Below are 27,975 nucleotides of genomic sequence, written 5' to 3' on the forward strand. Positions count from 1 at the left end.
TATATTGCCGATTGGCGTATAAATAAATAAACAAAATAATAATGAAAATGCAAGTAATAAACCATCCGTACAATAACATTTACACACAGAAATCGACATCCGTATAATAACCTAAAACCGAAATAAACCGCAAATATGATAAACCACAACCATTGAGTCGTAACTAAACTAGCCGTTTTCTCCATACAGGTAGCTATGGACGCTAAAATGCCGGTTACACCAACGCTAACCATACGTTCAGCTGTCACTGGGGCTACCCCCGTAACAGCGCCTCGAACAACCACGGCAACAACTGCACGAAGTGCCATGCGCCCAACGCCGGCTTTAGTTTCGGAGCTGCCCTGTCTCCGATGCCCGCTCTGTTGCCGGCTGCAGCACTGCCCCATTTTTACGGGTGACGCCCAATCAATGGCAGCAGGTGGCCAAGACATATGGGTACTGTTTGGTCCAGACGCATGACACGCAGGAATGCGTGTCCGACACATGTGCCAATTCTGCGGAGGCCGCATCATACCTTGCTGCACAAAAACCAAGGAAGCCCTGTTGCACGGCCCTCCGTACGCCGCAACCATGATGTAGCTCGGCGTCCGCAGCCTAGCCGTCAACTCAATATCACATCGACGCGACACCAACCCTTAATGCCGCAATCTCACCGCAGGACAGGCCTCAGCAAAATTGTGACAACGTTGCGACAGCTCCAGCGACTGCTAGGCTAAACATTCGCCTACGGCTGCTGGCACACCGCACCTGGAAATATCAGTACACACATACACTACACACCAACCTTACTGGAAGCAGCAGCATACACACACACAGCAGGATACCAATCGTATACAAAATTTAACAAGTAAGGAAGATCTAAGTTCGGGTGTAACCGAACATTTTATACTCTCGCAACTTGCAAGGATCAAAGCCCGGTAAATTATTCCAGGTGTTGACAAAATTTTATATTAAAGGGAGTATTGATCCCATTGAACCCATTTTTGACACAAAATCATACTTTTATCGAGTTTTATTTATTTATTTGAATATATGAATACCATATTGACCGATATTTTCGGTAAAAAGTCAACTATAGGCACTGGTGCAAGGTCCATATTTAGAACCTAGGGGCTTGAACAGTTTTGGTTCGATTTTGACAATTTTTGTTTACAAGATGGCATACTTTAAACGCATTATTCTCGCAAAGTTTTACTCCGATACAATAATTCTTGCTTGATTTGCATAGTGGACAGCGAAAGAATCAGATTGAAGTTGAAATGGTGTTATATGGGTAATAGGCGTGGTTGTAATCCGATTTCGCCCATTTTCGCACTGTAATATAGAAATAACAAAGTAAACTCTAGTGGCGCCATATATATGTCGACTAGTGTGTTAGAATCTGCTATCCTTTATAGACTTCCAGTAAAACTTTCATGACATTTCATCTATTGGAAGTGAAGTTATTGCGTTTTAAGTGTCAGTATGTTTTTGTCATCGGTGCGAAAATGAGCTTCGAACAAAGAGCCAACATTAAATTTTGTTTTAAAATTGGTAAAACTTTTACCGAAACGTTTCAATTGATGAAACAAGTTTATGGCGATGATTGCCTATCCCGTAGCAGAGTGCACGAGTGGGTCCAACGTTTTCAAAGTGGTCGTGGAGAAGTCAAAAGTGAAGACAATGCTGATTTGTTTGTCCACAAAGAATTTGTTCCACCCGGCCAAAACGTTAATGCGGTATTCTACCTTGGAGTTTTGAAGCGTTTGGTGCGCCGTATTCGATGTGTTCGGCCCGAATATCGCGAAGATGGAAGTTGGCGTTTGTTGCACGATAATGCGCCGTCTCATCGATCGACGCTTGTGGCCGTAATACGCCATTCACTGCGAGGGACTCGGTGAAGGTGTTGATGGCTCCACTGTGAATGGCGGTCAGTGCCTGTCTGAAGTTCGTTGCGTCCGAAGTCCGGTCGGCGTACTGTCTAATGTCGTCGACGTAATCACCTCACTGTGTAGGTGTTCGATTGGAGACATCAAGAGGCATCCCGTGACAGTCCGGAGTGCAGTGGTCTGACAGGTCTGAAGCTTCCTCGTCTGCATGGCACTGCATCCAGGCGACCATATTGGGGCTGCATAATTTAGGACCGGCCGGCCGATTGCCTTGTATGTTGCCAACAATGTTTCTTTGTAATTTCCCCAAGAGCTGCCGGCAAGCGATTTGAGGATTTTGTTGCGGCTCTGTACTTTGGCAGTTATCGCGGTCGGGTGGGTAGTGAAGGAGCAAAGACTGTCTAGTGTAACGCCTAAAATTTTAGGGTTGTTTACCGTCGGAATTTTGGTACCATCGACTGAAATGTTTAGATCCAGTCTGTACTCCTTCGTCCAGTTTGTAAATATGGTCGCTGTGGATTAGGTGGGGGAGAGTGTCAGACTCCTTGCAGAGAAGAAGCGAGAAAGATCAGAGAGATAGCTGTTTACTGTCGAGCACATGCCATCGATTCCATTGCCGGACGTCAATATCGAGCAGTCATCAGCGTACGAGGTCACGGAAATTCCCTCTGGTGGTTGAGGGAGTTTCGAGATGTAGAAATTAAACAGTAAAGGGAAGAGGACACCACCTTGCGGAACCCCCTGTTTAATTCTTCTCAGTTTGGAGTTTTGACCTCGAAACAGTACGGATGATTGCCGACCGCTCAGGTAGTTCATGGTCCACCGCTTCAGCCCTGAAGGGAGCGTAGATTGTTCGATGTCCTCAAGTAGCGTTGTGTGGTTGACTGTGTCGAAGGCTTTCGACAAGTCCAACGCTACGAGGATCGTCCTCTCGCAGGGTGGCTTCTGGTTCAGGCCATGAACTATCTGGGCGTTTATGACGCTAAGTGCTGTGGTGGTACTCGGCACTTTTCGGAAGCCATGCTGATGATCTGCTAGGCTCAGGTGGTGAGTGAATGACGGGAGTAACAAGGCCTCAAGTGTCTTCACTACTGGGGAAAGGAGAGTTATTGGGCGATAAGACTCCCCTTTGTTGGCGGGTTTCCCAGGTTTCAGTAGTGGGACCACTCTTCCGACTTTCCACACATCGGGTATTTGAAGAGTGGCCATCGACAAGGTGAGGGCCTTGCTGAGATAGTTTACTCCCGTCGAGCTTATATGTTTTAGCATCAGCATGCTTATTCCGTCAGGGCCAATGGATTTGGACGATTTGGCCTTTGTGATGGCACTCTGAACCTCCCCATCGGTGAAAGTAAGTGGCGCGCGGTCTTTTGGTATTTTGCGCAGCCGTCGGGTAACACAACGTTTGGCCTTGTCAGTCGAAGGGTGCAGTGTAAACTGCCGGCTAAAATAGCTCGCGCACTTCTTCGGGTCCGAGGAGGCATGGCCATCGAATTGAATTTCAACCCGATCGTCATGTCTCCTCTGATTTGACAGGGCCTTGACAGTAGCCCAAGCAGCAAGCAAGCAGAATTGCATACAGAACTTCAAAGCATAAACAAATCGTGCATACTTTTGTATAAAGTGATCTCTTCACGAGCTCTCATTTGTACATAAATACAAATACATACATATATACTGAACCGCTTATAGGTCTACTCTATAGGACTTGCGGACAAAAAAAAAAACATTAATAAAAAATTTCGGCTAATGATAATCAATTTAACATAAACATTTCTTATCAATACAATTAATAAAATATAATACAGATTATTATTTGTTATCTAGTATCCAAGATGCGAATGCATTTAAACGGCAAAATACAAATTGTATCTGTGGTCCGATTCTGAAATTGTACTAGCCTGGTTAGAAAAACCACCACATGCATGGAATACGTATATTTCCAATTGAACGTCTTAAATACTTGATCTAGAAGGATCAGCCATTTGCTCCAGAAAGTCGAAAATTGACTCCTTTCACACAACATTGCAGAATAATGACATCCTTGAGCGATTTTCCTCGTACCTTCAAGCCCTCAGGTTAATCGTTTACATGCTCAAGTTCATAGAGCGACTCAAAGTTAAAGGTAAGGGAGTAAACTCAGTATACTCCCCGCTCTTATAGCATCTACTCAAGCGCGTTACTTCAGCTCAGAAATATCATTACTAAGAGAATCGAAGCCGATTGATAAAAGGAGCTCACTCTCAGAACTAAATCCACTCATAGACCGAAAGATCTACTTCGCGCGAATGGATCAATGGAGCGGTGCTTGCCAATTCAAGCCTGACGTATAACGAACGTCACCCCATAGTTATACCAGAGAAATCGCAACTTGTCACCTTAAACCTTAACTAGATCCCCGTGCTTTGCTACACGCAGAACATCGCTCATGCAACAAATAGTCCGTCAAGAGTTTTATATTCCAAGACTCAAGCCCAAAATATGAATATAGAAATGCATTTTCATGTGCAAGATCTGCACTATGTTAAGCAAATTATGCGAACGCAGATTATGACAGCACTTCTTCCGGAACGCTGTAACTTCGCTCTGCCTTTCACTATTACAGGTTTCGACTTTGATAGGCTTTTACAGATAAAGGCGTCCATGTTAAGGTCTCCCACCCTTATGAAAGGCCATGTGGCCATGAGGCTTTTCTCGCGGCAATTGCTTGCTTCGTCGGACGACGCGGTTTTCCGTCAAAACTCATGAGCGACAATGGAAAAACATTTATAGGAGCTCAAAGAGCCACAGAAAAACAGTTTGAGAATTTTATCAAACAAGTCTCACCTGAGATCCCCAAGGTATTAACTGGCAGTTTATCCCTCCAATCGCTCCGCATATAGGTGATTTATGGGAATCAGCTGTAAAAAGCTTCAAATCTTACTTTAAAAAAGTAGCTGGAAACTACAAATTTAATTATGCAGAATTTACAACATTATTAACTCGCATGGAAGCCGTTTATCCCTCAGATCTCACAGCCCTTACTCCAGGGCACTTTCTAAAAGGAGCACCCATTCTGGCCATACCTGAGCCCAGCGGGGAGTCGCTATCCTTACAAAATAGAAGGGAAAGAATTAAACTTCTCCATCATGATGTGAGCCGCCGAAGGCAGGAGGAGTATGTAAAGGACCTTCATAAAAGATACCGCTGGATAATTCCCAAAACTGCGCCAAAGCTTGGAAAATTTGTTCTAATTTATGACGATGGTCTCCTCCCTACAGAATGGAGGCCTGGTTGCATAGAGAAGCTACATCATGGTTTCGACGGTCATATACGAGTAGTTGACCTTCGTACTCGAAATAGAACGCTAACCAGACCGCTCGTTAAACTACCGATTCTCAGATGGTAAGGTAGCTGTGAACATGCGCAGTGTGCATAGTGAAAAGTTCTCCGTAATATCTGAAAATATTACATCAATTGTATATATAAAAGTGAAAGAATATTAAATTAATGCCACATATAAGTTTCCTTAAAAGAAAATAATAATTCTTATAAGAAAATATAAAGGATGTACAAGGAAAAGTTCGATTAAATTTTGATATTGAACCATAATTGAATTTCGTACAACAAAGAAAGGTGTGTGCGACGTAATATTGTGAGGTGAAATAATAAAAAGCATAACAAACATTAACATTGATTGGGAATTAGACATCATAGAGTGAATGAATGCATTGATAATACACGAAAATAAAAAAATTACTCCGGAATTATTTGAAACATGTCTTTTTTTCCTGCCTTGGTCCTGTACTATTTAACATCTTCGTCAACGACATTGGTAATAATTTTGCTTCTGATTTATTTCTGTATGCTGATGACCTCAAAATATTTAGACCGATTACTTGTGAAACAGACATCGTAATTTTGCCACAAGACATAAATATCCTCAGTGACTGGTGTCGAGTGAACAAGCTGGATCTCAACGCAAACAAATGTGCGGCCGTATCTTTCGCTCGCTCACACTCACCGATCCGCACGAGCTACAAACTTGATGGGCTTGAGATAGCGGAGGTCGAGAACATAAAAGACTTAGGTATCATTGTTGATAATAAGCTCACCTTCTCACACCACGCAGACAAAATTACATCAAAGGGGTTCAAAGCCCTTGGATTTATACTGAGGAGTGGTAAAGATTTCAAAAACCCTTGGACACTCATTAGACTATTTAAGTCACTTGTACTACCAATTTTGGAATATGGTTCGGTAATCTGGTCTCCCTACACTAACACGACAATCGATAAAGTTGAAAAGGTGGCCTATAAACTATCGTCACCAAGTCACATCTGCTCTACTGATGAAGTCTACCAGTGCTACTGTATAAACAAACTGTCTTCTCGTCGACAGGTCGCTGACCTCTGCATTTTCTACAAAGTAGGTGAAATTGATTTCTATGGAGGAACATACGCTGCTTTTACCGAAAACACCAAGAGACACCTGCTCGTCTGAATTACTTCTAAATCAAGTCTGAATTACATATTAAATTACAATTATTTAAATATTTTCCAGATATTACACTAATATACCCTAGCCACTTTTGTATAATACTTTAATTCTTTATTATATCTATGTATATTGCCGATTGGCGTATAAATAAATAAACAAAATAATAATGAAAATGCAAGTAATAAACCATCCGTACAATAACATTTACACACAGAAATCGACATCCGTATAATAACCTAAAACCGAAATAAACCGCAAATATGATAAACCACAACCATTGAGTCGTAACTAAACTAGCCGTTTTCTCCATACAGGTAGCTATGGACGCTAAAATGCCGGTTACACCAACGCTAACCATACGTTCAGCTGTCACTGGGGCTACCCCCGTAACAGCGCCTCGAACAACCACGGCAACAACTGCACGAAGTGCCATGCGCCCAACGCCGGCTTTAGTTTCGGAGCTGCCCTGTCTCCGATGCCCGCTCTGTTGCCGGCTGCAGCACTGCCCCATTTTTACGGGTGACGCCCAATCAATGGCAGCAGGTGGCCAAGACATATGGGTACTGTTTGGTCCAGACGCATGACACGCAGGAATGCGTGTCCGACACATGTGCCAATTCTGCGGAGGCCGCATCATACCTTGCTGCACAAAAACCAAGGAAGCCCTGTTGCACGGCCCTCCGTACGCCGCAACCATGATGTAGCTCGGCGTCCGCAGCCTAGCCGTCAACTCAATATCACATCGACGCGACACCAACCCTTAATGCCGCAATCTCACCGCAGGACAGGCCTCAGCAAAATTGTGACAACGTTGCGACAGCTCCAGCGACTGCTAGGCTAAACATTCGCCTACGGCTGCTGGCACACCGCACCTGGAAATATCAGTACACACATACACTACACACCAACCTTACTGGAAGCAGCAGCATACACACACACAGCAGGATACCAATCGTATACAAAATTTAACAAGTAAGGAAGATCTAAGTTCGGGTGTAACCGAACATTTTATACTCTCGCAACTTGTAAGGATCAAGGCCCGGTAAATTATTCCAGGTGTTGACAAAATTTTATATTAAAGGAAGTATTGATCCCATTGAACCCATTTTTGACACAAAATCATACTATTATCGAGTTTTATTTATTTATTTGAATATATGAATACCATATTGACCGATATTTTCGGTAAAAAGTCAACTATAGGCACTGGTGCAAGGTCCATATTTAGAACCTAGGGGCTTGAACAGTTTTGGTTCGATTTTGACAATTTTTGTTTACAAGATGGCATACTTTAAACGCATTATTCTCGCAAAGTTTTACTCCGATACAATAATTCTTGCTTGATTTGCATAGTGGACAGCGAAAGAATCAGATTGAAGTTGAAATGGTGTTATATGGGTAATAGGCGTGGTTGTAATCCGATTTCGCCCATTTTCGCACTGTAATATAGAAATAACAAAGTAAACTCTAGTGGCGCCATATATATATCGACTAGTGTGTTAGAATCTGCTATCCTTTATAGACTTCCAGTAAAACTTTCATGTCATTTCATCTATTGGAAGTGAAGTTATTGCGTTTTAAGTGTCAGTATGTTTTTGTCATCGGTGCGAAAATGAGCTTCGAACAAAGAGCCAACATTAAATTTTGTTTTAAAATTGGTAAAACTTTTACCGAAACGTGTCAATTGATGAAACAAGTTTATGCCGATGATTGCCTATCCCGTAGCAGAGTGCAAGAGTGGGTCCAACGTTTTCAAAGTGGTCGTGGAGAAGTCAAAGTGAAGACAATGCTGATTTGTTTTTATGATTCCAAGGGTATTGTCCACAAAGAATTTGTTCCACCCGGCCAAAACGTTAAAGCGGTATTCTACCTTGGAGTTTTGAAGCGTTTGGTGCGCCGTATTCGATGTGTTCGGCCCGAATATCGCGAAGATGGAAGTTGGCGTTTGTTGCACAATAATGCGCCGTCTCATCGATCGACGCTTGTGGCCGATTATTTGACCAAAAATAACATTTTAACAATCAAGCACTCCCCGTATTCACCTGATATGGCACCGTGCGACTTCTACCTTTTCGGAAAAATGCATTTGCCAATGAAAGGAAAGCGTTATACAGACGTGGAGGTCATTCAAAAGGCTTGCACCGGCGTACTGACGGCCATACCGGGCAGCGAGCTAAAACACTGTTGTTGGTGTTGGTGTTGTAACGATTACGTAGTCCCCGTTTGGGTGATCAATTCCAGATTCGTTGTCCTGGAGTTCATCTAACGGGAGGCCCAGGAAACGAGCTGTTTCGACGGGGTCGAACCATATGGAAATGGGTGTTAGATGAGTGGGGTTCGTTGGGCATGCAAATAGGTGGTTAGTGTCATTCGGAGACTCATCGCATGCAAGACATATATTGGGTATGTGCGGGTCGATTCTGGATAAGTAGGAGTTTAACCTGCTACAGTATCCAGAACGAAGTTGCGCGAGGGTCACTTTGGTTACGCGAGGCAACTCGAGCTCTACGACTGCTATGGGTGGTGGTTTTACTCGTAATACGCCATTCACTGCGAGGGAGTCGGTGAAGGTGTTGATGGCTCCACTGTGAATGGCGGTCAGTGCCTGTCTGAAGTTCGTTGCGTCCGAAGTCCGGTCGGCGTACTGTCTAATGTCGTCGACGTAATCACCTCACTGTGTAGGTGTTCGATTGGAGACATCAAGAGGCATCCCGTGACAGTCCGGAGTGCAGTGGTCTGACAGGTCTGAAGCTTCCTCGTCTGCATGGCACTGCATCCAGGCGACCATATTGGGGCTGCATAATTTAATTTATCCCCAAGAGCTGCCGGCAAGCGATTTGAGGATTTTGTTGCGGCTCTGTACTTTGGCAGTTATCGCGGTCGTGTGGGTAGTGAAGGAGCAAAGACTGTCTAGTGTAACGCCTAAAATTTTAGGGTTGTTTACCGTCGGAATTTTGGTACCATCGACTGAAATGTTTAGATCCAGTCTGTACTCCTTCGTCCAGTTTGTAAATATGGTCGCTGTGGATTAGGTGGGGGAGAGTGTCAGACTCCTTGCAGAGAAGAAGCGAGAAAGATCAGAGAGATAGCTGTTTACTGTCGAGCACATGCCATCGATTCCATTGCCGGACGTCAATATCGTGCAGTCATCAGCGTACGAGGTCACGGAAATTCCCTCTAGTGGTTGAGGGAGTTTCGAGATGTAGAAATTAAACAGTAAAGGGAAGAGGACACCACCCTGCGGAACCCCCTGTTTAATTATTCTCAGTTTGGAGTTTTGACCTCGAAACAGTACGGATGATTGCCGACCGCTCAGGTAGTTCATGGTCCACCGCTTCAGCCCTGAAGGGAGCGTAGATTGTTCGATGTCCTCAAGTAGCGTTGTGTGGTTGACTGTGTCGAAGGCTTTCGACAAGTCCAACGCTACGAGGATCGTCCTCTCGCAGGGTGGCTTCTGGTTCAGGCCATGAACTATCTGGGCGTTTATGACGCTAAGTGCTGTGGTGGTACTATGCACTTTTCGGAAGCCATGCTGATGATCTGCTAGGCTCAGATGGTGAGTGAATGACGGGAGTAACAAGGCCTCAAGTGTCTTTACTACTGGGGAAAGGAGAGTTATCGGGCGATAAGACTCCCCTTTGTTGGCGGGTTTCCCAGGTTTCAGTAGTGGGACCACTCTTCCGACTTTCCACACATCGGGTATTTGAAGAGTGGCCATCGACAAGTTGAGGGCCTTGCTGAGATAGTTTACTCCCGTCGAGCTTATATGTTTTAGCATCAGCATTCTTATTCCGTCAGGGCCAATGGATTTGGATTATTTGGCCTTTGTGATGGCACTCTGAACCTCCCCATCGGTGAAAGTAAGTGGCGCGCCCTGGACCGATTCTCAGATGGTTAGGTAGCTGTGAACATGCGCAGTGTGCATAGTGAAAAGTGCTTCGTAATATCTGAAAATATTACATCAATTGTATATATAAAAGTGAAAGAATATTAAATTAATGCCACATATAAGTTTCCTTAAAAGAAAATAATAATTCTTATAAGAAAATATAAAGGATGTACAAGGAAAAGTTCGATTAAATTTTGATATTGAACCATAATTGAATTTCGTACAACAAAGAAAGGTGTGTGCGACGTAATATTGTGAGGTGTAGTAATAAAAAGCATAACAAACATTAACATTGATTATGAATTAGACATCATAGAGTGAATGAATGCATTGATAATACACGAAAATAAAAAAATTACTCCGGAATTATTTGGAACATGTCTTTTTTTCCTGTATCGTGTACTTACAAAATGCCACCCCAAAAAGTAAATACAACACAACAGATTTGTGGTTATTGCTCAGACATAATCCGGGATAAAACGCAGCCAAGTATTCAATGTGCGGCTTGTCGACGTTGGTTTCACTCAAAGTGCACCAACCTTTCATCCGATGAGTTTAAATCCATCGCCAACAGCATTAAGAAAAAAGAAACAGTTTGGAACTGTGACTCATGTGCAAGTGACACTAATGTTAAGACATGTGATGTATTGGATTCCGATGAGGAGGCATCAGATGATCCGCCACCGTCAAAGCATATTGAAACCTTAATCAAGAGACACTTTGAACGTTTTACAACAAATTATGAACGTGAATTCAGGGACCTAAAAAAAATCAGTTGTAAGTGAAATCAAGGACTTAAAAAAAGAGGTAAGCAAACTGTCAGAACAAAACGTCTCGCTATCAAATCAATGTTCTGCCCTGGATGACAAACTTACATCAGTTGAAGACAAGCTAAACGTAGATATGAGGCTGCCTACCAGTCAGGAAGAGTTTTTTACTGAACTGTCGGAACGAAAACGCCGTGAAACCAACGTGATTGCCCTAAATATTCCTGAGTCTGATAAAGCTGCTGGAAAGGACCGTTTAGAGGATGACAGAACAAGGTTAGTTTCAGCTTTGCCTCCCAGTCTCAAGGCCACTGCACTCAAGTTACGTAGACTGGGTCGTCCTACACCTGGACGTACACGTCCTCTTCGCATTGCCACCCGCTCAGCAGCCGATGCACTTTCCATTATCAAATACAGACCAACAGACGAAAACTCAGGTTTTATTTTCAAGACTGATATAACTCCCTCTCAACAACTTCATCTGAAAAATTTGCGTCAAGAGCTTGATTCCATCGGGAAGAATGGTGATGACAGTAACACAATTAAATATATCCACGGTGTCCCAAGAAATTTAAAAGAAATTTCCGTGCGCTCAACGAGCAAGAAGAAAGTATCTTACGTCCACCTGTGCTACCAGAACGTCAGAGGTCTGCGTACAAAACTCTCAACATTTCAAACAGCATTAGCGGCTAACCAGTACGACGTTGTATGTATTTCGGAATCCTGGCTTCACTCATCCATATGTGATGGTGAAGTCATTGATTCAACATATAGTATTTACCGTAAAGACCGTGTTTCTCTCATCAACGAGCAGGTACGTGGTGGTGGTGTCTTCATCGCCTGTAAACGTAGTCTCCATACAGACCAAATTGCAATAACAAACAATGATTTAGAGCAAATATTCATCCGTGTCAAGGGAGCTTCTCGCGATATGATCATCGGCTGCATCTACATACCTCCTGAATCAACTCTTGAGATCTTCGAGTGCCACATAGCTACCGTTTCATTTATAATGGACAAATACCAAAACTCCAACGTCATGATTGTCGGCGACTTGCCTCGTTTCGAATGTAAAAAGCAACTTTATGATGGCTTTGCCTCATTAAACTGCACTCAACAAAATAACATTCAAAATGCCTGGAACTCAACACTTGACCTTTGTTTCAGTGACATTGACTCTTCTCCGGAACACGCAGTTGCTCTTGTCCCGGAAGATAAGTACCATCCTGCTATCGACATCTTGCTAAATTTTTTGCCGGGGTTGACGCCAGATAATTCCTCATCAGACGTATTTAAAAAGGCTAACTACGCAGCCCTTTATACCTCTCCCTTAAGAACGAACTGGATTGACCTCTACAAACTCGAGACTATTGACAGTAAGTTGGACTTTCTCTATGTAAAAATCTTTGAAGGTGTAAACCAGTTTGTTCCAGTACACGTACACAAGCCAAGTAACTATCCATCCTGGTTCTCACATGATCTCATTCACAAAGTCAAACAGAAGAAATCTGCACACCTGATATATAAAATTCGGAAAACTAAGCCAAATTATTTACGATTCAGCAGGTTAAGATTGGAATGCAAAAAGTTAAGTATCGAATGCTACAAAAGTTATGTCGACAAGGTAGAGGACAAACTGCAATCGGAGATCAAAGCATTCTGGAATTTTATCAAGGACAAAAACCGTTGCACCGGTGACATATACCATCTTCCGTAGCCTGGGATGACCGCTCAGCAGATACGGGACCAGGTATCAGTAACCTCTTTGCGTCCTTCTTCCACAGCATCTACGCGCCATCGAATAGCAACGACACAGGTATTGCAACCTTCAATCCTGGTACACAGCGCACACACTTGGATGCCCTGACAGTGACCTACGATGCAGTACTCAAAGAACTCCTTGCTCTCGACCCCAGCAAAGGTCCAGGCCCCGATGGTTTCCCTAACATATTCATCAAAAACTGTGCGGTAGGCCTATGTGAGCCTTTGACACATATATTTGGCGAATCTCTTCACCATGGTACCTTCCCGACCTACTGGAAACTGTCATACATCTCACCGATTCATAAAGAGGGGCCCAAGACATTGGTTATCAACTACCATCCTATCTGCATACAGTCTGCACTTGCAAAACTATTTGAGAGGTTAGTGCTTCCACAGATACGTCAGGCATTTGAAAACATCATAATAACCAAACAACATGGCTTTACTAGTGACAGATCCACCACTACCAATTTGTTCATATACGTCGACAAACTGCTGAACTCCATGGATTCCGGCAACTGCACACACAGCATTTACACAGACTTCAGCAAGGCTTTCGACCGTGTTGACAATTCCCACAACAGCCGGTTCTGCGATACCGGAATTGACCCGGATTTTATCCGGCCAAGGGCTGTTATTTCGACGATCTAACCCTGTTTGGATCGGTAAGTTTTAGATTAAGTTTGTCGTCACTGGAGCAACGCCTAGCAGCAGGGTTGCTCCGTATCCTCCTGACCCGTGCTGGCATCGAGTCCAACCCGGGCCCCGAGGTATTCTACTGCTGCGTATGCGCAAAAAGGCTCCATCCAAATTCCACCTCGGTTAGGTGCAATACATGCAATGGATGGAGCCATCACCTTCATCCAGCTCCAATCCCCGTGCGAGAACCACACAGCAACTCCTGGTTCCTCGCACAGTCTGTTCCGTGTGTCAGACCATAATACGCCGGAATGTCACATCAGTCAAGTGCAATTCTTGTACTGGCTGGTGTCACTTTCTGTCGTGTTCTGGCCTGCGCACCACACGAGAGTGGAGTGCGTCGTATGTTGCCCTATGCTGTGGGAGTCTGCCCCCGCAATCACAAACAGTGGCGTCGCCAACCAACACCATAGTGCGACAACCGCCCATGCGGATAGCACAGCTGCAACAACCACCACCTACACGCACCCCACTCACCCCCAGGATCTCGACTGGACACCCGCGACAAACGCGACTCTTACAATTTAACTGCAACGGACTCCAGAGCAAGATCGAGGAGATAGTTGCATTTATGAGCCGGGAGCGCGTAACGATAGCTGCGGTCCAAGAAACCAAGTTAAACAGCCGCTCAGATCTTCTGAGTTGTGCAGGTTTCAACGTTTTACGTAAGGATCGCGAGCGGGATAATGGTGGAGGCCTAGCCTTCATATTGCACAACACCGTGCAATATCGTCTAATCGATGTTGACATCGACCGCAGGGACACTACCCTAGAATGTCAGGGAATAGCTGTCCGTGAAAACCGTCTGGTGCTAGGCGACTTTAACGCGCATCACGATCTTTGGCATTCCTGCCTGTCAAACGATCGTAGGGGGATGGAGCTGGCGGAACAGATAGACGATTCGACATTCTGCACAATGAATGACGAAGCCCCCACCAGAATTATGGGCACCTGTAATAGCTCGCCAGATATTACCATCGCTAGCGGTGGTCTGATAAATAGTATAACCTGGCGACCTATGCTAACTCTTGCATCAGACCATCTGCCCATAATTATCTCGATCGAGAAACCTCCTGACTTTATTTCTGTGGATAACCGCACCTATGTTAACATTAACAAAGCTAACTGGGTCGGCTTCACAGAATTTACTGAGAGCACCTTCAACGCACTATCCATTCCTACGGACGTCATCGTTGGCGAGCGTCAATTCCGCAAGGTGATCGCTGCTGCTACAGCTCGCTTCATCCCGGCTGGAAGAATAGCGGAACTCCGCCCTAATTTCCCAGCCGAAGCAGCTGTATTAGCAAATGAGCGCGAGACCTTACGCCATGCCGATCCCTGTGATCCCCGAATAAGGGATCTCAATTTGGAGATTCAGCAAATGGTAAACCATCATAAGCGGACAAAATGGATAGAGCACCTGAAGTCCTGCAACCTCTCCACCGGTGTGAGTAAGCTTTGGACTACTGTCAAGGCCCTGTCAAATCCGAGGAAACATGACGATCGGGTTGAAATCCAATTCGATGGCCCTGCCTCCTCGGACCCGAAGAAGTGCGCGAGCTACTTTAGCCGGCAGTTTATACTGCACCCTTCGACCGACAAGGCCAAACGATGTGTTACCCGACGGTTGCGCAAAATGCCAAAAGACTGCGCACCACTTACTTTCACCGATGGGGAGGTTCAGAGTGTCATCAAAAAGGCGAAATCGTCTAAATCCATCGGCCCTGACGGAATAAACATGCTGATGTTAAAACATCTAGGCCCAACGGGAGTAAACTACCTCACCAAGGTCCTCAACCTGTCGATATCCACTCTTCAAATACCCGATGTGTGGAAAGTCGGAAGAGTGGTCCCACTGCTGAAACCTGGGAAACCCGCCAACAAAGGGGAGTCTTATCGCCCGATAACTCTCCTTTCCCCAGTAGTGAAGACACTTGAGGCCTTGTTACTCCCGTCATTCACCCACCACCTGAGCCTAGCAGACCATCAGCATGGTTTCCGTAAAGTGCACAGTACCACCACAGCACTTAGCGTCATAAACGCCCAGATAGTTCATGGCCTGAACCAGAAGCCACCCTGCGAGAGGACGATCCTCGTAGCGTTGGACTTGTCAAAAGCTTTTGACACAGTCAATCACGCAACGCTACTTGAGGACCTGGAACAATCAACGCTCCCTCCAGGGCTGAAGCGGTGGACCATGAACTACCTGAGCGGTCGACACTCATCCGTACTACTTCGAGGTCAAAACTCCAAACTCAGGAAAATTAAACAGGGGGTTCCGCAGGGCGGTGTCCTCTCCCTGCTACATTCTTTCGTTTCTACATTTCGAAACTCCCCCAGCCACAAGCGGGAATTTCAATGACCTCGTACGCAGATGACTGTACGATATTGACGTCGGGCAATGGAATCGATGGCATGTGTTCAAAAGTAAACGGCTACCTCTCCGATCTTTCTCGCTTCTTTTCTGCAAGGAACTTAACACTCTCCCCCACTAAATCCACAGCGACCATCTTCACCTATTGGACGAAGGAGTACAGACTGGACCGGAACATTTCAGTCGATGGCACAAAAATTCCGACAGTAAATAACCCTAAAATTTTAGGCGTCACTTTGGACAGTCTGAGCTCTTTCACTTCTCACACGACCGCGATAACTGCCAAAGTACAGAGCCGCAACAAAATCCTCAAGTCGCTTGCCGGCAGCTCATGGGGAAAGGACAAAGAAACGTTGTTGGCAACATACAAGGCAATCGGCCGGCCGGTCCTCAATTATGCAACCGCAATATGGTCGCCTGGATGCAGTGACACGCAGAATAAGAAGCTTCAGACTTGTCAGAACACTGCACTCCGGACTATCACGGGGTGCCTCTTGATGTCCCCAATCGAACACCTACATAGCGAGGCCCGTATGCTTCCGGTTAAGGAACATAACGAGCTCCTCTCCAAGCAGTTTCTGCTGGGATGTTTTCGCAGAAACCACCCCTGCAGACGCCTGCTTGCAGCGGAGCAGCCTCCTAGGAACATCAAGAGGTCCTTCCCTGACTACGTCGACGACATCAGACAGCACGCCGACCAGACTTCGGACGCAACTAACTTCAGACAAGCACTGACCGCCATTCACAGTGGAGCCATTAACACCTTCACCGACCCCCTTTCAGTGAATGGCGTAATACGAGTCAAACCACCACCCATTGCAGACACAGAGCTCGAGTTGCCTCGCGAATCTAGAGTGACCCTCGCGCAACTTCGTTCTGGATACTGTAGCAGGTTAAACTCCTACCTATCCAGAATAGACCCTGACATACCAAACACATGTCCTGCATGCAATGAGTCTCCGCATGACACTAACAACCTCTTTGCATGCCCAACAAACCCCACTCATCTAACACCCCTTTCCCTATGGTCCGACCCCGTCGAAACAGCTAGTTTCCTGGGCCTTCCGTTAGATGACCTCGACGACAACGAATCTAGAATTTATCACCCAAACGGGGATTAGATAATCGTTATAACAACAACAACAACCTTGTTGACTACGAAATACTTTTAGATAAGCTAAGTAAATATGGTGTGGCGGGACGTGCATTAGCTTAGATACGTACATACCTCACAGGCAGACGCTTGCAAGTCAGAGTAGATGGCCACTTATCCAGTGAATATGAAGTAATCTCTGGTGTGCCACAAGGATCTCACCTTGGTCCTGTACTATTTAACATCTTCGTCAACGACATTGGTAATAATTTTGCTTCTGATTTATTTCTGTATGCTGATGACCTCAAAATATTTAGACCGATTACTTGTGAGACAGACATCATAATTTTGCAACAAGACATAAATATCCTCAGTGACTGGTGTCGAGTGAACAAGCTGGATCTCAACGCAAGCAAATGTGCGGCCGTATCTTTCGCTCGCTCACACTCACCGATGATGGGCTTGAGATAGCGGAGGTCGAGAACATAAAAGACTTAGGTATCATTGTTGATAATAAGCTCACCTTCTCACACCACGCAGACAAAATTACATCAAAGGCGTTCAAAGCCCTTGGATTTATACTGAGGAGTGGTAAAGATTTCAAAAACCCTTGGACACTCATTAGACTATTTAAGTCACTTGTACTACCAATTTTGGAATATGGTTCGGTAATCTGGTCTCCCTACACTAACACGACAATCGATAAAGTTGAAAAGGTGCAGCGTAAATTCTGTAAGTCACTGGCCTATAAACTATCGTCACCAAGTCACATCTGCTCTACTGATGAAGTCTACCAGTGCTACTGTATAAACAAACTGTCTTCTCGTCGACAGGTCGCTGACCTCTGCATTTTCTACAAATTAGGTGAAATTGATTTCTATGGAGGAACATACGCTGCTTTTACCGAAAACACCAAGAGACACCTGCTCGTCGGAATTACATCTAAATCAAGTCTGAATTACATATTACCTTACAATTATTTAAATATTTTCCAGATATTACACTAATATATCCTAGCCACTTTTATATAATACTTTAATTCTTTATTATATCTATGTATATTGCCGATTGGCGTATAAATAAATAAACAAAATAATAATGAAAATGCAAGTAATAAACCATCCGTACAATAACATTTACACGCAGAAATCGAAACATCCGTATAATAACCTAAAACCGAAATAAACCGCAAATATGATAAATCACAACCATTGAGTCGTAACTAAACTAGCCCTTTTCTCCATACAGGTAGCTATGGACGCTAAAATGCCGGTTACACCAACGCTAACCATACGTTCAGCTGTCACTGGGGCTACCCCCGTAACAGCGCCTCGAACAACCACGGCAACAACTGCACGAAGTGCCATGCGCCCAACGCCGGCTTTAGTTTCGGAGCTGCCCTGTCTCCGATGCCCGCTTTGTTGCCGGCTGCAGCACTGCCCTATTTTTACGGGTGACGCCCAATCAATGGCAGCAGGTGGCCCAGACATATGGGTACTGTTTGGTCCAGACACATGACACACAACAGGAATGCGTGTCCGACACATGTGCCAATTCTGCGGAGGCCGCATCATACCTTGCTGCACAAAAACCAAGGAAGCCCTGTTGCACGGCCCTCCGTACGCCGCAACCATGATGTAGCTCGGCGTCCGCAGCCTAGCCGTCAACTCAATATCACATCGACGCGACACCAACCCTTAATGCCGCAATATCAGCGCAGGACAGGCCTCAGCAAAGTTGTGACAACGTTGCGACAGCTCCAGCGACTGCTAGGCTAAACATTCGCCTACGGCTGCTGGCACACCGCACCTGGAAATATCAGTACACACATACACTACACACCAACCTTACTGGAAGCAGCAGCATACACACACACACAGCAGGATACCAATCGTATACAAAATTTAACAAGTAAGGAAGATCTAAGTTCGGGTGTAACCGAACCTTTTATACTCTCGCAACTTGCAAGGATCAAGGCCCGGTAAATTATTCCAGGTGTTGACAAAATTTTATATTAAAGGAAGTATTGATCCCATTGAACCCATTTTTGACACTAAATCATACTATTATCGAGTTTTATTTATTTATTTGAATATATGAATACCATATTGACCGATATTTTCGGTAAAAAGTCAACTATAGGCACTGGTGCAAGGTCCATATTTAGAACCTAGGGGCTTGAACAGTTTTGGTTCGATTTTGACAATTTTTGTTTACAAGATGGCATACTTTAAACGCATTATTCACGCAAAGTTTTACTCCGATACAATAATTCTTGCTTGATTTGCATAGTGGACAGCGAAAGAATCAGATTGAAGTTGAAATGGTGTTATATGGGTAATAGGCGTGGTTGTAATCCGATTTCGCCCATTTTCGCACTGTAATATAGAAATAACAAAGTAAACTCTAGTGGCGCCATATATATGTCGACTAGTGTGTTAGAATCTGCTATCCTTTATAGACTTCCAGTAAAAATTTCATAACATTTAATCTATTGGAAGTGAAGTTATTACGTTTTAAGTGTCAGTATGTTTTTGTCATCGGTGCGAAAATGAGCTTCGAACAAAGAGCCAACATTAAATTTTGTTTTAAAATTGGTAAAACTTTTACCGAAACGTTTCAATTGATGAAACAAGTTTATGGCGATGATTGCCTATCCCGTAGCAGAGTGCACGAGTGGGTTCAACGTTTTCAAAGTGGTCGTGGAGAAGTCAAAAGTGAAGACAATGCTGATTTGTTTTTATGATTCCAAGGGTATTGTAATGCGGTATTCTACCTTGGAGTTTTGAAGCGTTTGGTGCGCCGTATTCGATGTGTTCGGCCCGAATATCGCGAAGATGGAAGTTGGCGTTTGTTGCACGATAATGCGCCGTCTCATCGATCGACGCTTGTGGCCGATTATTTGACCAAAAATAACATTTTAACAATCAAGCACTCCCCGTATTCACCTGATATGGCACCGTGCGACTTCTACCTTTTCGGAAAAATGCATTTGCCAATGAAAGGAAAGCGTTATACAGACGTGGAGGTCATTCAAAAGGCTTGCACCGGCATACTGACGGCCATACCGGGCAACGAGCTAAAACACTGTTGTTGGTGTTGGTGTTGTAACGATTACGTAGTCCCCGTTTGGGTGATCAATTCCAGATTAGTTGTCCTGGAGTTCATCTAACGGGAGGCCCAGGAAACGAGCTGTTTCGACGGGGTCGAACCATATGGAAATGGGTGTTAGATGAGTGGGGTTCGTTGGGCATGCAAATAGGTGGTTAGTGTCATTCGGAGACTCATCGCATGCAAGACATATATTGGGTATGTGCGGGTCGATTCTGGATAAGTAGGAGTTTAACCTGCTACAGTATCCAGAACGAAGTTGCGCGAGGGTCACTCTGGTTTCGCGAGGCAACTCGAGCTCTACGTCTGCTATGGGTGGTGGTTTTACTCGTAATACGCCATTCACTGCGAGGGACTCGGTGAAGGTGTTGATGGCTCCACTGTGAATGGCGGTCAGTGCCTGTCTGAAGTTCGTTGCGTCCGAAGTCCGGTCGGCGTACTGTCTAATGTCGTCGACGTAATCACCTCACTGTGTAGGTGTTCGATTGGAGACATCAAGAGGCATCCCGTGACAGTCCGGAGTGCAGTGGTCTGACAGGTCTGAAGCTTCCTCGTCTGCATGGCACTGCATCCAGGCGACCATATTGGGGCTGCATAATTTAGGACCGGCCGGCCGATTGTCTTGTATGTTGCCAACAACGTTTCTTTGTAATTTCTCCAAGAGCTGCCGGCAAGCGATTTGAGGATTTTGTTGCGGCTCTGTTCTTTGGCAGTTATCGCGGTCGTGTGGGGAGTGAAGGAGCAAAGACTGTCAAGTGTAACGCCTAAAATTTTAGGGTTGTTTACCGTCGGAATTTTGGTGCCATCGACTGAAATGTTTAGATCCAGTCTGTACTCCTTCGTCCAGTTTGTAAATATGGTCGCTGTGGATTAGGTGGGGCAGAGTGTCGGACTCCTTACAGAGAAGAAGCGAGAAAGATCAGAGAGATAGCTGTTTACTGTCGAGCACATGCCATCGATTCCATTGCCCGACGTCAATATCGTGCAGTAATCAGCGTACGAGGTCACGGAAATTCCCTCTGGTGGTTGAGGGAGTTTCGAGATGTAGAAATTAAACAGCAAAGGGGAGAGGACACCACCCTGCGGAACCCCCTGTTTAATTCTTCTCAGTTTGGAGTTTTGACCTCGAAACAGTACGGATGATTGCCGACCGCTCAGGTAGTTCATGGTCCACCGCTTCAGCCCTGAAGGGAGCGTAGATTGTTCGATGTCCTCAAGTAGCGTTGTGTGGTTGACTGTGTCGAAGGCTTTCGACAAGTCCAACGCTACGAGGATCGTCCTCTCGCAGGGTGGCTTCTGGTTCAGGCCATGAACTATCTGGGCGTTTATGACGCTAAGTGCTGTGGTGGTACTATGCACTTTTCGGAAGCCATGCTGATGATCTGCTAGGCTCAGGTGGTGAGTGAATGACGGGAGTAACAAGGCCTTAAGTGTCTTCACTACTGGGGAAAGGAGAGTTATCGGGCGATAAGACTCCCCTTTGTTGGCGCGTTTCCCAGGTTTCAGTAGTGGGACCACTCTTCCGACTTTCCACACATCGGGTATTTGAAGAGTGGCCATCGACAAGTTGAGGACCTTGGTGAGATAGTTTACTCCCGTCGAGCTTATATGTTTTAGCATCAGCATTCTTATTCCGTCAGGGCCAATGGATTTGGATTATTTGGCCTTTGTGATGGCACTCTGAACCTCCCCATCGGTGAAAGTAAGTGGCGCGCGGTCTTTTGGTATTTTGCGCAGCCGTCGGGTAACACAACGTTTGGCCTTGTCAGTCGAAGGGTGCAGTGTAAACTGCCGGCTAAAATAGCTCGCGCACTTCTTCGGGTCCGAGGAGACATGGCCATCGAATTGAATTTCAACCCGATCGTTATGTCTCCTCTGATTTGACAGGGCCTTGACAGTAGCCCAAAGCTTACTCACACCGGTGGAGAGGTTGCAGGACTTCAGGTGCTCTATCCACTTTGTCCGCTTATGATGGTTTACCATTTGCCGAATCTCCAAATTGAGATCCCTTATTCGGGGATCACAGGGATCGGCATGGCGCTCGTTTACTAGTACAGCTGCTTCGACTGGGAAATTAGGGCAGAGTTCCGCTATTCTTCCAGCCGGTATGAAGCGAGCAGTAGCAGCGGCGAATTGCCTTGCGGAATTGGCGCTCGCCAACGATGACGTCCGTAGGAATGGGTAGTGCGTGGAAGGTGCTCTCGGTAAATTCTGTGAAGCCGACCCAGTTAGCTTTGTTAAAGTCTCCAAAAGTGCGGTTGTCCACAGAAATAAAGTCAGGAGGTTTCTCGTTCGAGATAATTATGGGCAGATGGTCTGATGCGAGAGTTAGCATAGATCGCCAGGTTATACTATTTATCAGACCACTGCTAGCGATGGTAATATCTGGCGAGCTATTACAGGTTCCCATAATTCTGGTGAGGGCTTCGCATTCATTGTGCAGAATGTCGAAACGTCAATCTGTTCCGCCAGCTCCATCCCCCTACGATCGTTTGACAGGTAGGAATGCCAAAGATCGTGATGCGCGTTAAAGTCGCCTAGCACCAAACGGTTTTCACCACGAAGTAGCGCATCTATGTTCGGGTGATATCCTGTTGGGCAACATGTAACTGGGGGGATGTATATATTAAATATTTCGTGCTCGACATCGCTTGACCGGACAGCTATACCCTGACATTCAAGGGTAGTGTCCCTGCGGTCGATATCAACATCGATTAGACGATATTGCACGGTGTTGTGCAATATGAAGGCTAGGCGTCCACCATTATCTCGCTCGCGATCCTTAGCGGCTGTTTAACTTGGTTTCTTGGAACGGAGCTATCGTTACGCGCTCCCGGCTCATGAATGCAACTATCTACTCGATCTTGCTCTGGACACTCGTTGGACATGCTTTTGGACCGTGCAAAAAGCTGTATTAAAGCAGAAGGAGACTATGTGGAATAAAATTAATTGATTTTGCCGATAAAACCATTTGTTCTGTCTTTTTTTTTTACAGTCCTGCTTACTTTGGAACACACCTTGTATGAGAAGAATGTTATGTACCGAATTTGGCTAAGCAGACGCTTACTTTTAAAAAAAAATTTTAACTGCAGATGTAATGTAAAAGTGACCAACACAAGTGAAAAATGAATCAAAAAATTACATATTTAAAATTTTTGAATTTTTGAAGGGTAAATTTTAGAATAGCATGCCCCGAACTAGGAACGACAAAAGCAAAAGAGAAGAGAAAAAAGGGATTCGGTACTTCAGCAGCACGCCAATTGAGAGGTTGTGCTTCTGATGAGAAACTTTTTGTGTTTCAGGCAGCTGATAAAAGAGCTATTGAAAGGTATCAAAACGTATCAACGTATCTGCAAAAGGAAAACTAACTCTCATTTTCATTGATAAATGCGTAAAACTTAATGAAAAATAATATTTGGAGGAAGTGCTTGTTGAACACTTCTCTGCTCACGTATTCAGTATGTTTCGCAGTAATCCAAACTGCTTTCAACAAGATACTGCCCCGGCCCATAAAGCAATAATTGTTCACTAGTAGTATGAGGACAAATGTACGGCCACTGACATTTATTTTTTACTCAATATGTATTTAACTTTGAAGAAAGAGAGAAAAACTAATAACGTGTTATTTATTTCCTGCCATTGGGGTATTATCTGTTTTTTTTTTTTTATATTCTGTTTGGTTTCTTTGTAAATATGTAGATATGGTAACACTAATTAATTGTTAGAATGCAAACCTTTTGTTATTGTTTCAATAAAAAGAATTGAACAAAGGTTAAATGATGAACTAAAGTAATTTTTGTACAACTTTAATATTTTCTTATTCTGGAAAACCTCCTCAATGTCTATCCGGACATAGCCACAGATGCTATTCTAAATCCCACCCAAAGTAATTAACAAATAGTTTTTTATACATACATCACTTAGTCTGTTGTTGTTGTTGTTGTTGCAGCGACAGAATTCTGCCGAGTTTACAGTCCTTGGCCGGAATAAATCCGGGTCCGTTCCGGTTACGTAGACCCGACTGTCGTGGAAACGGGACTTAGCCTCATCAGCAATGGTAGCATGCCCGCCATATATGAACCAACAAGCACAACGATTTTACGAGAGAAACAAGCAAGAACTTATCTTCCGCCATTTTTAATATTGTTATTGTAACTTTTTTGGGTAAATGTATAGTTTAGGTTCCCCAACTAAGGAGGCCACAGAAATGAAATATTTTTTTAAACGGTTTATTTTTACGCTAAGACTACAAATCCGTGAGCGGAAAGTGAATTTTTCAGTAATTTATGTATATATTTACAAATATATTTAAAGCACTTTGCACATATTTTTCAAGTCCCTTAGTTGTGGTTGTTGTGGCGGCAAAATTCTGCAGAATTCAGATCACTTGCTGTAATTTCAAGTTCAGCGAGTTAAACCTTTTCTTTAAACAAAAAAGGGGAACTTTAGTATACATCCCTCTATTTCAGGGTTAAGAGGGGTATGGTAGGATAGAGGAGATTCTCCAGATCACGAATATATATAATTATTACCGCCGGAAACTTATAGTTTTAAGATATTTGCATTTTAAGTCGAAAATTCCACAAATTTTATCTTACAATTTCTCGATATATAATTAATTTTTCTTTTATATTATGCACTTATTATACACTTACACTTCACTGCAATGTTTCTACATATTTATTTTAATCGTGGGATGGTATACTAAAGCCGACCCAAAAATAGTACTGAAGAAATGTAACAGTCACAACTTCTTTGGCGCCGTGGTCTGATGGTATGAACAAATATCGGAGATCGTCGAACTCCTTTCCACACTGGCGGCCTTCGGCCGCGCTTCAAAAAAATAACCCTGATCGGTCCAACACCGGGGTGTCCGTAGTTCTTTTGCACCGAACTCCTTTCAGCAAAAGGAAAAAATAAAAAAATAAATTTAAACGTATCATAATTTTTTTTATTTTTAATGCATATTTATTATACAAATTAGAAAAGAAATTAAAAACAAAATAGTATTGAAAAAATTCACTTTTCGCTCACGGATTTGGGGTCGGCTTTAGTTTAGCATCCCACGATTTCAGTGCTAAGAGGGGTATGGTTGGATAGAGGAGATTCAGATCACGAATATATATAATTATTGCCGCCGGAAACTTATAGTTTTCGAGATATTTGCATTTTAAGTTGAAAATTTCACAAAATTTATTTTACAATTTCTCGATTTATGGTTAACTTTTCTTTTATATTAAGCACTTAATATGCCATACACTAACACTTCACTTCAATGTTTCTACATATTTATTTTATATTAAATATTTAAGTATTTGCTTGAAATAAGCATTTAATTTTACATAATTTTCGTTATATGAACAACAACAAATGGGTTCCATGTTGTCAGCTAACAAGTGTTGCCATATCTATTATATATATATATATTTATATTTTGAAAGCGAATTAAAATGAACAATAAAAGAGGATTATACCCCAAATACATGAACTACAATTTTGTTCATTCCCTTCTATTGATAAATTATGGTATTGGATTGGCCAGGGTTATTTTTTTGAAGCGCGGCCGAAGGCCGCCAGTGCAGAAAGGAGTTTGACTTGATTGAATTATGAACACCCCGGTGTTGGACCGACCAGGGTTATTTTTTTTAAACGCGGCCGAAGGCCGCCAGTTCAAATAAGATCTCTAAACAAACAAAAGAGTAATGTTAAGGAGGGTAAATCACTCTCTCATTTTTATTAAGGATAAATATAATAACAGTGAAGTTTTTGAAAATTTGATATATGAATACATATCATGCATGATATGTGAAATTATCAGATGCAATAAAACATACGTTTAAGCCATAAAACCTTGTTCTTTTATTAAAATGGAAAATTTAGTTCATAATATTTTGTAGAGGGTAATTGGGTTTATTATTTATTTTGATTGCTTTCATTCGTTTGGATATGGCAACACCTATTATCTGACAACATGGAACCCAACCAACATAATGAAAATTATGTAAAAAAAAGTGATTTTTTAAAGCAAATATTTCAAATTTTTAATATAAAATAAATATGTAGAAACATTGTAGTGAAGTGTTAGTGTGTAATAAATGCATAATATAAAAGAAAAGTTAACCATAAATCGAGAAATTGTAAAATAACATTTGTGAAATTTTCGAATTAAAATGCAAATATCTCGAAAACTATATTTTTGAGGCCTCCTTAGTTGGGGAACCTAAACTATACATTTACCCCCATTTTAACCCAGAATTCTGGAGATGCTATTTTAAAATTTACCCCCGAATTTGGCAGATGTTACTCTAAATCCCACCCAAAGTGATGAAAAAATAGTTTTTAGTACGTACCTCACTTAGCCTCATCACCAATGGTATCATGCCCGCCATATATGAACCAACAAGCATAACGATTACGAGAGAAACAAGCATGAACGTATCTTCCACCATTTCTAATATTGTTATTGTAACTTTTTTGTTTTTCAGACACAATTTAAACTCTAAAGTTTAGTCTTCGCACAATATTTGAATAAATTCTCTTCTTTTGTATATATAACAAAAAAAAAATGGAAATGCAATGGAATGCCACGTTTAAAGCTCGGCTACTTTGACGTTGACACATATGTGTTCGCGATTAAGTTCAACAACTATTACTTATATCAAAAACGTACGGAAACATTGAGAGATTCAACTGATAACAGAATCCTTTAGAAAAATTTTATTTATAAATCGTGTTGAAATCGCCTAGTGGTTTTCAAGTTTATTATTTGGGGAGTATTGAAATAGAAACACAGGGTATAGAACGAAAACTTCAAAAACAAATCAACAATATTAAACTGGCTAAACTAATGCTTCGTTTACACAAACATTATTACTACAAGTTATTTTACATCTCCAATATCACGCCCATTTATTTAATAGCTGCCTTGGTTAGCTATAGGTATATATGTATATGATATGGTATATATACAATGAATCCTGGTTAAGGGCACGATTACAATTCTTTTGGCGCCGCTATCTGATGGAATGAACGCATAGAGGAGGGCCTCAGGATTAAAATGTGTATGCACATATACCCGCCTCAGACTTATAGTTTTCGAAATATTTGTATTTAAAGTTAAACAATTGTAAAGTAATGCATACTCACAGTTTCAAGAAATTTAAGTGCTAACATTCGACAAAAATATATAATCCTGATCGGTCCAACACCGGAGTGTCCATAGTTTTTTTTTGCGTTGAACTACTTACTAGGGAACGACGAGAAGAAGCGAAGGGACCGTGCCGCTCGTGCTCGGATGGCACGCTCGTAATAGTTCGCTGATACACAATAGCTCTCGGATTCAAATGAATATATACGATATGTTCGAAAATTTGAATTTCGTTATCTATTGTTTGTATGTATGTTATATACAAATATGCATAGAATAATAAGAATATTTTGAAAATTATGAATAAGGATAAAATTAAGATACTCAAAATATTTAATATTAATTTTCAATAACATTATTATATTATTAAGATGCTATCATATTTATTTCTTTTAACCGCAAATTATTTAGCTCGAATATTATGTTACATTTTACGTTTTAAAACAAGAAATGTAATTTATTCTTAAATGTTTTGTAATAAATAAAAAAAAATTGGAGTAAAAAATTACGGGTTTTTAATAATTCCCGATAGATTAGAAAATTCCTGTCATACATTTGTCCTTAAAAATATTAATAGCGGGTATTTAATACATTCTGGTGGATTCGGGAATTCCCGTCATTAGATTTTCTTTGAAAATATTATGTTAATAGCGGGTATTCTAAATATTGTTCTACCACTTTCATGGTAATTCCTTAATTTCTTGGAACCAAAATAAGAGACCGCCATACAAACATACTAATGAACTATGCAATACGCTCTAAGCATCGGGCAGCCGAACCGCAG

At 42.9% G+C, this 27,975-nt stretch overlaps 1 protein-coding gene across 8 annotated transcripts in view; it reads right to left on the bottom strand.

Moving 5' to 3' along the window:
• The window catches only part of Zip102B (Zinc/iron regulated transporter-related protein 102B), a 268,559-nt gene extending 241,327 nt beyond the window's left edge, over window positions 1-27,232 (bottom strand). For 5 of the 8 annotated variants that reach the window (XR_011397331.1, XR_011397330.1, XM_070112550.1 and 2 more), the window contains exon 1: window positions 26,395-26,888. Coding sequence is in view for 4 of the 8 variants with exons in the window: in XM_070112550.1 (XP_069968651.1) it covers window positions 26,395-26,493 (99 nt within the window). In the remaining 4 variants the exon portion in view is untranslated. Of the gene's footprint in view, window positions 1-23,959; window positions 24,621-24,699; window positions 24,942-26,394; window positions 26,889-27,190 lie in introns of those variants that run through there. The other 3 variants (XM_070112554.1, XM_070112553.1, XM_070112555.1) reach the window with 3 other exon arrangements.
• Window positions 27,233-27,975: the final 743 nt, after the last annotated feature.

Source organism: Bactrocera oleae, chromosome X (genome assembly GCF_042242935.1).
Source record: "Bactrocera oleae isolate idBacOlea1 chromosome X, idBacOlea1, whole genome shotgun sequence".
NCBI classification, from domain to species: Eukaryota; Metazoa; Arthropoda; class Insecta; order Diptera; family Tephritidae; genus Bactrocera; species Bactrocera oleae.